Consider the following 12,877-nt stretch of genomic DNA (forward strand, 5'->3'; position numbering starts at 1 on the left):
TCTCAGAAGTTGGCAATTTTCAAAATTAAAATGTTATATACAAGTAAATTTAAAAATCAGGCAACAGACTACAAACCTGCTTTTAAAAACAATGTATTAAGGAATGTTATATTAAATATAAACTAATAATTATAATAAATTAATTGCTAGAAAACTATAAAAGTACTTTAAAATAAAATGGACAAAATCTAATCATTATTAAATCCAACCTAATAGAATATGGAAAAAAGTCATTAATAGCTTTAGCTTTTATTTTTGAAATAATGTATGAGTCTTTAGGCAGAATCATCAATAAAAATGTACTAAGGAAAATAAATTCATCCACAAACCCAAAATTAAGAAGGGAAGTCAATTTTATTTTTAAAAGATTAATTTATTACATTTATACTGTATTCTTGCATTCAGAAATATAATTTAGCCATTTTAAGAGCACTAACTTTTGAAATTTAGAAATAGATTTAAATATTACATTTTTAAACATAAAGAAAATATTAAGTATGGAAGTAGCAAAAATGTTTTTAAATATTCAAACACGTAAGGAACATGCTTTGTTGAAATGGCTCTACTTCATCATCTGCCCAATTAAATCCATAGTATCTTTTAAAGAAAATATAAGGACTAATTGAAATGTTAAGTCATTCAGTGCATCCCTCCAAAAGGATTCACTTTAATTGCTAATTCAACTACTGAAGATTTAAATCAAACCCTATTATTTCTAATAATTTTTTGAAAGTTTTAAAAGCCTATTACTATATGTGTATTATAATACTTAAATTTGAATATTATCTTGTTGAAAAATTTGGGTCAAGTTTTTTAAGTGTTAAGATAATTATATAGCAACATGTATAGAAATGAATGGGGGTCCTGAATGACTAATATCACAAGGTATTATTTTCATGACAAAATATTAATTCTAGTCAGGGTTTTTTTTCATTGAGCATGTCAAAATTTAAGCCACTGACACTTTGAAAATAAACATGGCGTACAGTGAACCTCTTGAAAAATAGAATTCTAAACAGAAAATCACAAGCTGACTAGTATTTGCAATTGTAACATGGAAAATAATAGCTAAGGAGACGGTTGCAGAAGTTAAAGTTTATACTTGTTTTCTCACATGAAAGTGGCTACCTTATGAAGGGCCACTTTATATTATCATTTCAGTGTGCACTGCTGTAAAGCAAGAACCAGAGAGCCAACAGAATTTGTCTAGAATGATGAAGAGCAGTTACAATTTAAGGAACAGAGTATATTCTCTGTACAGTCAAGCTAAAAAAGGTAATTTACAGAAGGCTTCAAGTATAAAATGGCTGTCTTCTTGGCCTTATCTCAAGTGTTTCTGACATCTACCTGGGATGAACAAAAATAATTTTAAAGAAAAAACAAAATACCTTGAAAGAAAGTAATAAACAAACGGAAACATATTAGCTCTCATAAGTGAACAAAGAGAATGTTTATCTATCTCTCTCTCTCACCCCCACCCCCTCCCCAGTATCTACAGGCCCTAGGACACTTTGCTTCCATTAAGCCCTAAATGAAGAAAATGATTTCACTTTTTCCAGATCTCTTGTATTGCCACTTATGTCCACCTTCTATAAATCACCGTCTTTCATTATTTTAAAGCTGATTAAATATCAGCAAGAAAAATAATTAGCAGCAGGACCAAATTAAATATGTTAATTACAACATAAAACAAAACATTTAATAGAAAACACCTCAAACTTTAAATGACTGTTTTATAGTCACCACACAAACACGCACTCCATGTCAAAACAATTTCTATAGAAACTAAAAAAAGAACAGGATAAAACTAAGATGTTGTTTTGAAATGCATAAACAAATACTTTCCTCTAAAATACTTAGCTTTATTAGAGAAATGGTACTAAAAATAACAAAGATTCAAACATTTGCTCTATTCTACTTACATATCATAAATAAGACAACTGTTGATGCTAGACATAAGTACTCCTTCACGATCTTTCCATATTCACCAAGCATTCTTGTATCAGAATAAGCTGTTTACCAGCCAACCGTATGTGGTTGAATGATTAAAATGACCATCTATACTTTACATAGTAAAGCATTTTCAAAAATTTTAATGTACAGTGACAAAAAGGAAAAAATACCACAGTAATTCTGGACACATGAAGAGTAATTAAGCAGCTTCATAATCAAATCAGGCTTCATTATTTGCAATAAGGGCAATTCTTTCCATTCTCCACCAAATACTTAAGTTTCAATAGTATTAACATTAAAAGAAAACTCATGTTGAAACCAAGTAACTGATGTGCTACCCAGCTTTTTAAATCTATAAGATGAGGTAAGGCAACTGAGTAATTTGATTGTATTAGATTGTATTAAAATAATTATCCTTGATTTTTCAATAACATGCTAATTAAAAGGTGTAACTTTTTTGGAAATATAAACAATAATGAAAAGTTCTGAAACCATGAGTTATGGTACTGGGGAATAATATTAACAATGTTATTATTTTACTACTTGCATACTTTCTTCAAAAAGTGAACCTAAGAATGATGGATGACCTGTATTTCAAACCAAGTAAACATATCCTTCAACATAAAACAACCTCATTTGTTCTCCTTTAAGTACTATTTCTGCACACCATTTATGAGAAGATGACTGAGAGGTAATAATTAAGGCCATCCATGTAGACAACTAAAGGGTTTGCTTTAAGTAAATTAAGAACATGCTTCATTTTTAATTATCACAGTATAAAACTGATGGTCCCAAAACTGCACTGTTGTTTTAAAAGCTCTAAAGTCATTCTTGAAAACAGGATTTCCCTCTCATGTTAGGCGAACTAAATAAGAAGCTCTTCTGACATATCACTTACACACTTCTCTATGGGAGTGAATGGAATATCCATCTAAATTCCGTATGACTTGAGAATGACTAGCACATATAAAATTCTAGAAAACAGTATACCACATTGTAGAAGGCACTAAAGCTTCAGCTTGTGCTCCCATAGCCCATTTTGAAAACCCAAGTTTTCTTTTTATGACACCTTTGCCACCTACCGCTGACAACACACACTGCAATATTATTTATAATAAGCCTGAAAGTGTCAAGGAAGTTAAAAAAGAAGTGCTTACTTTGTGGGGAAACCCAATGATTCTAAACACTGAATACTAATATATTATTATTAGTATTCAACACAGTCATTCTTCCTTTGGAAAGAGAACAGTAGTAGCATGCATTGAAGGTTGTTTTTTAATCCACTTATTTAAGCAATTTTAATCTGTAAAACTATTTTAAAGAAAAACTGTTGTCCTAAACAGTGAGAAAAAGAAAACACAATAGTGAGAATTTAACACAATCACTATAAATCATGTGAAGTGTTAAAACTTCTTACATATCTGCACTTACAAGGGTGGGTATATATTTGCACCGATTTCAAGCACATCATCAATTTGTATATATTGAAATTAAAAAAAAAAAAGGTAAAACAATACAAAATTCAGTAACTAGAACTTTTTAAAAGAGCCTCCAATGCTTGTCTCCAGTCTTTATGGATACTACAAATTTGGATCTTTAATGTCCCATTTACTTGTAATGGTTCTTGGCAAACACTAACAAACCACATGACAAGTGTGTCAGCCACCATGGAAATGCACAGATTTTACAAGATGAGGTTTGGGTAACATCTGTTATTTTCATGATGTCCATGCTTTATTTTCTTACTCAGTAACAAGATGGCCACAAGGTCACCTAACAACTAGAACAGCTGTTAGAGTGTATCTTTATACTCAACTGTATCTCTTCACTGTTTAACATCTTGTTAAGAGAGTTAAAAGCTTTGGATTTTATTCCAGCGTGTGTTTAGAGGTGCATTTGTTGGTCCTATACCGCTTCTGTTTTGGTAGAGAGGTTTTCTTCATTTGGCTGACAATTCCCATTTTGCTGTACTTTGTTTTCCTCAGTCCTAGGTGCCTCCTTGTCATCTGCGTCTTTGCCTACACTTGATTCTGGTTCTTTATTGTGCTCCTTCTCCTACAATGAATATTAAGATATACATTTAGTATTTTTCTCAAGAGTTGCCTGCTACCACCTCTGCTTATGGCTAAAATATGTGACTTTATGTTTTGTGGATTAATGAAATGGGGTATTTTCCCCCATTACCTTTTCATATAAATAGGATATGCAAACATGTATCAAATACGTCTTTTGTACTTCTCCTTAAAGACAGACAATCCATGGAAATTAAATTAGAATAAAAACAGATCAACAGAAAGTCTAAGGAGGTGTTTAGTACATATTCTCTGACTTCAAAAAGTGTGACAGATCTGCCAAAAGAGTAGAGCAGTTCCCAGTCCCAAGGATGCCAGGATAGTTTGTAATCTGATACCAAGGAGGCAAAAAGAAGGGAATACAGAAAAGGAAATCACTATTCTTCCTAACAAAGACTGTTCAAGAACAGTTCAAATTCTGCCCTCATCTTAAGGTAGAATTAAATGAGAACATGTGGAATAGTGCCTGGCACATAGTAAGTGCTTAAGAAATCCACGTTATCAACATTACCAACGACAATAAACTATTATGAGAATGAGAATAAATAAAACTGTTAAGATAAAAGCTCCAGAACTCATAGTTGATTTTCAAATACAAATTATATCAGTAAAACAAAGGAATTAATATATTTCATAAGCCCTTAGAATATTCATTAAAAAACCCTTGCTTGGTGGAATTTGGTTTCCCATTAATCATTCTAATTCAACAAACCTAATTTCAGTATATATTACAAAACCAATAATGACCTAACTATCAAACTTGCTGAAACAAATATATTGAGGAAAATGGCATCAGGTAGAAATCTTAGTATAAAATCAAATATATCTGTTACATATAGATAGTATAAATTTTTTCTTATTGTATGCCATTCTATGATTCTCTGAAATAAGAAATGTGATTGTTTAAATTTCAATTAGCTTTATCTCATCCCCCCAAAATTTAGTTTTTTAAAAAAACTGCCAATGTAACAATATGAGAAAATGTAAAATAACATGTAAGACACAATTGCCCTCAAGGAGCTTTTAGCCTAAAACTACTTCTATGCAACAAGGAATGATCTCAATTATTCAAAGCCTAAACACTGAATGACCATTGCTTACTTTAAGTGAAGTATTGTTTTTCTCCAACTTTTCCTTCCCATCTCTGTCATTAGAATTCTTTCTTGTAGAGGTTGAACGTTCTCTCTCTCTTCTTTCACTGATATGGTCCCTTTCTTTTTCTCTCTTTTTATCTTTCTTATTTCTGCTGTAAGAACATTGATAACATCAGTTAATTTATAAGAAATTAAAGACCTGCTATACTGATGACAAAATATTCTTATTTAACACTAAAGCATTGTATACAAGCCAATCAGTAACTTAGTTTGACCAAGTAACATAAATGAGGCCTATAACCTCACTTACTCTACCCACACTATAACATTTTAAAGATATACAAGTCATTTTAGCAGAGCCCACCTGTGTTCATATAAAACACAACTTGTTATTGTCAATTTATTAGTTCTTAAAAATTCAGGAGTTATCTGCTATAATTAGGGTAAAATAAAAACAAATATATACATTTTTAACCCACATTTTGACAGCAAAAGATGAATAAGCAGAAAGGAATGAAAAGAGGAAGAACCAGATGTGGCTCCCTAGCAGGACTACCAGCAAAACTGGAACTTCAAGTAACTTACTGTGCCACGTGTCCCCATCATGCACCGTTACAAAGAAGTCCCACCAATCAATGCAAGAGCAAAAGTTAAGTAGAAGATGGAATGAAAAAGTTTCATTTACTTAAAAAAAAGGGTACCCTTAAAATTAAAGGGAAAAAAAATGAGACATTTCACATAAGCATAACAAATACCTTCTATTCAAAACAGCCCTGATATGAATTCTAAACTTTCTTCTTTTAATTATAAACAGTTTAAAAATAATCACAAAGACCAATGAAACAAATAAAGACACTTAGGAAACAAATCCAAGTTTATATGAAAAGTTAGTATAACAAAAGTGGCATCTCAAATCACTGGAGAAAAGATGGTCTTTTATAAATAAAGGGTTTGGAGACAACTGGATACTTGCTAAGTGATAAAATTGGATCCATATCTCATTCCACATAAATAAATAATCCAAATGGGCTAGAGACCTAAATATTTTAAGTAAAACAACACACTACTAGAAGAAAATATGGGTGAATTTCTTTAATGTAGGTGAAGGAAAAGGTTTTTTAACCATAACAAAGATTTTAGGTCCATAAAAGTAAAGATTATCTACAGAAGCGTTTGCAAAGCAAAAACCAGCATTAGCATATTTGGAAGAAAAATAACAAACCAAAAAATATGTACTTGCAACATATTTGTGTGTACATGTATCTTTATATGTAACTCTTAAAAGTCAAGGAGCAAATGCATCAAACAGAATAAAATTCTTAGAAATAAATTTCACCAAGGTGGCAAAAAATTTGCTGTGAGCAATAAAGACAAATAAATGGAAAGAAATCTGTGTTCATGAGGAAGACTTAAATACTGTAAAGATGACAACAGTATTCACAGTGACCTAAAGGTTCAGTGCAATCCCTATGAAAATCCCATCTGGTATCATTCATAGAAACAGAAAAACCCATCCTAAAACTCATGTGGAATTTTGAGGAACATCAAATAGCCAAAATAATCTTAAGAAGGACAAAGTTGGCATTAAGCACCAGACATATAGACTAACGGAGCAGAAAAGAAAGTCCTGAAATAAACTCATATATGGTCAAATAATTTTTTTTACAAGGGTGCCAAGACCCATTCCATAGGGAAAGGACAACCTTTTCAACAAATTGTTCTGGGAAAATTGTATAGCCAAATGCAAGCTGAAATTGAACCCTTACTTTATACCACATATAAAAATTAACTCAAAATAGATCAGAGAACTAAACATATAAGCTAAAACTAAAAAAATCTTACAAGAAAACATAGGGAAAAATCTTGATGGCATTTGATTTAGCAATGATTTCTTCGATATGATACTAAAAAGAAAAGCAACAAAAGGGAAAAGTAAATTTGACTTCATCAAAATTGTAAAACTTTTGTGCATCAAAATATTATCAAACAAGTAAAAAGACAAACAACTCACAGAGAATGGGAGAAAATATTTTTAAATCATATATCTAGTAAAAAAATCAATACCCAAAATATAAAGAACTCTTACAACTTAACAACAAAAAACAGTAACCCAATTCAAAATGTACAAAAACTTGAATAGACGTTTCTTCAAAGAAGGTATACAAATGGTCAATAAGCACATGAAAAAAAACGGTCAACATTACTAATCATAAGAGAAATGCAAATCAAAACCACAATGACATACCACTACACACACACTAGAATGGCTATAATCAGAGGTAAACAGGAACGAGTGTTAGTGAACAGGTAGAGACACTAGAACCAATGTACATGGCTGATGGGAATGTGAAGTGGTACAGCTACTTTGAAAAACAATTTGGCAGTTTCTCAAGAAAAGATAAAGATGAAGTTGTTATGATTCTGCAATTAACTGTCCTAGTAAACCCCCCGAAAATGAAAACATGTCCACACAAAAACATATATATGAATATTTAAAGCAGCATTTTTTCGTAACATCCCGAAATAGAAATAATACTAAATATCCGTCAACTAATGAATGGATAAAACGTTTTTATACACACAATAGAGTACCATTCACGCATAAAAAGGAATGAAAATACCAATTCATGCTGCAACATGCAAGAATTTAACCTTGAAAACATTACATTTAGTCAAAAAGCCAGATACAAAAAGACCCCACATACTGTATGAGCATACTGTATGAGTCATGTATGAAATGCCCAGAGCAGGCAAATCCAGAGACACTAAATAAATTAGTGGCTGTCACAGGAACTATGGGGAGTAACTGCAAATGGGTATGGGCCTTCTTTGAAATGATGAAAAAAGTTCTAGAATTAAGTAGTGGTGATGGTTTCAGAACATTGTGAACATATTAAAAACCACTTAATTGCATATCTAAAAAGGGTGAATTTTAAAATAAGTGAATTATTTCTCGTTTTAAAAAAATAACTCAGGTGAAGGTGGGGTTGGGTATAGTCACTGACCATACACATAAACAGAGCATATACATTATAGTGTCTTTTGCGAAAACAGGAGAAATTAAAATATATGTATCTACTCAATTTTGCAAAAAGAAAGGAACGATAAACAATCGCTTACAGAGGGTGAAGGGGGAGCAAGGTAAAGGAAATAGGGAAGAGAGTGACACTTTGTGAATAGTCTTTTTGTCTAATTTGTGTACACAACTGAGAAAAGTCTTGACTTTCATAGGCAAAGTTTGTTGTTGTTTTTTTCAATAAAAATACAGCCACCTTTCCATTATTCTCACCTAAAAATAATAACCCACAAACAAATAAAATACCCCTATTGGGAAACATGCTCCTTACACTCTGGCAAAGCTTTTTATAAATTTCTCTTTTCTAAACTTAGAAAACCAACTGAGCCCTGGCTGCTGTGGTTCAGTGGATTGAGTGCCAGCCTGTGAATCAACGTATCGCTGGTTCGACTCCCAGTCAGGGCACATGCCTGGGTTGCAGGCTAAGTCCTCAGGTGGGGGGCACACGAGAGGCAACCACACATTGATATTTCTCTCCCTCTCTTTCTCCCTCCCTTCCCCTCTAAAATTAAAATAAAATCTTTAAAAAAAAATAGAAAAATGAACTGAGAAAGTATGACTTTTAAGTAAGGTAGTAAGATAAAAAAATAAACAAAAATCAATACTGTCCTATATGTACAAACCCAACCTCCAATTACATAACATAAGGAAACCTCACTTATAAAAGCAACAAACAAACAATGAAAAACATTAAAGATGGCCTGAATAAGCAGAGGGATATACCATGTTCCTGGAGAGAAAGATTCAACATCATGAAGTTTTATGTATTAATAAAGTACTTACACATTTTCTCTAATAAGTGTAATGCAACTGTAATACAAATCATCAACAGGCTTTATTTCTAGAACCTAGATAACTGATTCTTCTGTTCAAATGGAAAAATAAACATACAAGCATGGCCAGAGAACATCAAAAAAGAGCACTGGGCAGTGTGGAGAACAAGCCTTATTAGATATTAAGAAGTACTATATAATCTGAGTAGCTAAAAACCATGGAGCACTGGTACACGAATCATCAGTCAGACCAATCCTACAGCACAGTTCAGCAATTTTCAACTGGTGTGCTATGAGAATTTTTAAAATATGTAATACCTGACTATTTAGTCAGAGGTACTGACCTCTTTTCCCTTAGATTATAAAATAAAAAAAAAAAAAAGCCGCCAACACAACCATAGCCGACTGATGTGAATGAAATCAAAATTATACCTAATTTTTTTGTCAGATCAGCAAAAAATATTTTTTTTTGGCATGCTGCAGAATTTTAGTAATTAGTTTGTGTGTGTCATGAGATGAAAAAGGTTGAAAATCGCTGGCATAGAAGGTCCAGGAACAGACCCAAATAGAAAAATTCAGTACACAACAAAAGCAAAATACCAAACTAGTTTTAGAAAAACTGAGTTTTTCATAAATGGTATTAGAACAACAGAAAAGCATTTGGAAAAATAAAATAAAATGGACTCATATGCCATATGGTACATATGGATAAACTGATAGATCAAAAATATAAATGTAAAAATAAAACCATAAAAGTAGAAGAAAAAAATGGAAATTCTATTGTAAACCTGGATTAGGAAAAGACCTTTCTAAACTTATGACAAAATCAAGAAATCACAAAAGAAAAATACTTGAGAAATTAATTTATATTAAAAATTTTTTTAATTAGTATTTAAAACCTGGTACTTAAATAGGACAAGTTAAAAAATAGTCACTAAGTAGATTATTATTTAAAACTATTTTGCTTAACATATTAGCAAATATGCACATTCTATATTACTTCATTTGTAAGGGTGGTAAACTTAGAAACAGTAACTTAGAAAAGATAAGGTGAAAACTAGAAATGACCCTTGAAATCAAATCACTGAAGAATAATCTCCCCAATACAAAAAGAGCTCTTGAAAATAACAGAAAACAGACCCTAGGAATACTGGCAAAGTATACAGACAATACACAGGAAAGGAAATACAAATGGCCTTCATATATACATAGAGATGCCCACCTTCACTTTTAAGAGAAATGCAACTGAATTTAAATTTACTGTATGTTGGTACCATTTCTCATCTATCAGATGTGCAAAAACCCACAACTTTTGATTCCATAAGCTGTTATAGCTATAGGGAAATGGGCACTCTCATACACAGTTGGTTAAAGTACAAGGGACTGCCAATCCTTACACAGGGGGGCACTACAGAAATAGCTCTCGCAACATTACAAACACAATCTTCTGACTCAACATTAACATATCTAGAGAATTTTCCTACATACTTGCATCCTACAAAATGAGTTAAGCCCAAAGCCCTTCATTACAGTATTGTATATTTTATAACAGAAAAATTAAGAAAACCCATTCTACTGCAGGCTGGTTAAACTAAGGTACTATCATACAATGAAAGTGCACGTCGTGGTGAAAATGAATGAAGCAGTGCACTCCGACGAATATGGAAAGATCTGATAGTTAAGTGACAAAAGCAAGTGTACAATAGTGTCTATTTTGTACTAACTCTTGTATAAGAAAGATTAAAATAGAATTACATATTCTTACCTTGTGTGTGTGTGTGTGTATGTGAGAGAGAGAGAGAAACTGGAAGGATATACAAAAAACTTAAAAGTCATCACTTACAAGGACAGAATAGATGGGCACACAGGTGGAAATTAAGATCTATCAGTGCATATTGTTTTGATCTCTGAACCATGCAAATGTATTATACTCATTCAGAACTATAAAGACTGAAGAAAAATTACCCTCTGAACTCCCTGCTTCCTCCTTGGTTTTAGCATATGTTTTCAACCTACCTCCTAGGAGATGGAGACCTAGAAGACTTCCTTTTTATCGCTTTTGATGTTCTTGGGGATCTGGAAGAACTCCTGCTCCTCCTCCTACGTCTTTCCCTGAAAGTCAAGGTAAAGCCATTAAAAAAAAAAAAAAGCAAGTTACATAAAGGCCAGTTCAAATACAGAAAGAAAAGTCGTTAATGCTCTCAAGGGAATAGTATTCTTTGGAGGCCAATTTAAACACATGTCCTTTATAAGCACATTCTTTTACTTAATTTTAGTGCAGGTCAAATTATGAACCATAAATCTTACAGACTGATAAAAAGATATCCTAAGATTTCATATTAGAAAGAGTAGAGGAACTCCAATTCACCTGGTTTATTTGAACAAATATATCTTGAATACAAAAAAATATAAATGGATGTTTTGGATTCTCTCAAATATGTTCTTCCTTAGCACCTGAAACTGTTTATCAGACTCTTGGTCATGCACCTAGTTAGCTCCTTGCTGCCCCACTGTGGATTATTTTGTAACAAGGAAACATGACTTTTTCAAGAACTGAAAGATAAGCTGGCTTGCAAAACATGAACTTCTCAGACCTAAGTAGTATTTAGGTTATCTCTGGAAAAGTATTTACATTAACTCATCTTACACTTTACCCTCCCATCTCCTATCATTTCATTATTGCTGTTCTGTTAAAGTTGAGTGCACAGTTGCTAAGATATAGGTAAATAATTACTAAAAAGATCACTAAAAAATAATTACTATATAATATCTAAGGTGGCTGGCTTAGAAACAATAAATTTCAAGATGTCCATAATTCAGGGGATGAGGTATGAGGATATAATTATTAGTTAATTAATGTACCCAACAAGCTATCTCACAGAGTTTTGCTCATCAGTAGCCACATAGCCGAAAGAATCTAATCTTCTAGAATTTAAGTTGTTCTTACCACCTCAGTAAATTAGACTCTAGCTTAATGAAACATTTTATCTGTTTTTCATTTATAAAATAAAAACCTAAATAATGCTCAGATATGGTATATATGGTAGATGTTAAAACCAAAAAAGCTCAAGAATTTTGAGAACACAAATAAGTCAATTCCAACTCTGCCTGAAGGTCTCTCCTCCATCACCCAACTTTATTTCCAGGATGTCCCAAAATTATACTTCTGACTGATGAAGCAACTAGATAACAATATTCCATTCAATCAATGCTCTCCTGTACCAGCTCAGAAGCAGAACCTTAAGTACTTCTGTCACAGCATGAGAACATAGTATTTCCCAGACCTGAAGTTTACACAAAAGGGCCCCCACCTTGATCGCTCTGACTGTTTAGGAAGCACCACATACAGGGACATCTCGTAACAACCACCTGATGATAAGAGCCAAGACTGAACAGACAGCAATCTAGAATACCAATTAGTTGACAAAGAAGTGAGCAGCTGTAGTGTGAAGAACTGTAGTTAGTTAGAATTAGATTTAAAATTTGCTTCCACACTTTACCTGCTGAATAACTGCGGTCATATTGCTTTTAATCTAAATCTCAGTTTTTCCAACTGTAAAATGGAGGTAACTCAAGCTTTGCAGTATTGTTATGAGGATTTAAAATAGTACTAAAAAAGTACCAAGCATAGTGTCTGGCACATAACTGGTGCTCAATAAATATTTTCTCCATCCCTTTCTTGGTTTCACCTTTACTGACAGTAACTTTTAAGCATTAAAACTTTTTTATATTATAAAAACTTTCTTTAAAGAAGTAGATTAGGTGACAATGTTGGAAATAAAATATTAAGTAGACAATTTTTATGAGCAATTGAAATGTTTCCCATTTATTAAATAATAAATGGGAAACACTTAAAAAGCAGAAAAATGATAAAACTTAAGAAATTTTAACTCTTCACCAAGCTCTTCG

At 32.2% G+C, this 12,877-nt stretch overlaps 1 protein-coding gene across 3 annotated transcripts in view; it reads right to left on the minus strand.

Annotated features, from left to right (window-relative positions):
• Positions 1 to 352: 352 nt before the first annotated feature.
• SREK1 (splicing regulatory glutamic acid and lysine rich protein 1) overlaps positions 353 to 12,877 on the minus strand; it is a 40,122-nt gene continuing 27,597 nt past the window's right edge. For all 3 annotated transcript variants that reach the window (XM_024578645.3, XM_071219624.1, XM_024578646.4), the window contains 3 exons: positions 10,985 to 11,080; positions 5,127 to 5,271; positions 353 to 4,008 (listed from right to left, as the gene is read on the minus strand). In XM_024578645.3, the coding sequence (XP_024434413.1) occupies positions 3,859 to 4,008; positions 5,127 to 5,271; positions 10,985 to 11,080 (391 nt within the window). In that variant the 3' untranslated portion in view covers positions 353 to 3,858. The remainder of the gene's footprint in view (positions 4,009 to 5,126; positions 5,272 to 10,984; positions 11,081 to 12,877) is intronic.

The sequence above is a fragment of the Desmodus rotundus genome, chromosome 1 (genome assembly GCF_022682495.2).
Source record: "Desmodus rotundus isolate HL8 chromosome 1, HLdesRot8A.1, whole genome shotgun sequence".
NCBI classification, from domain to species: domain Eukaryota; kingdom Metazoa; phylum Chordata; class Mammalia; order Chiroptera; family Phyllostomidae; genus Desmodus; species Desmodus rotundus.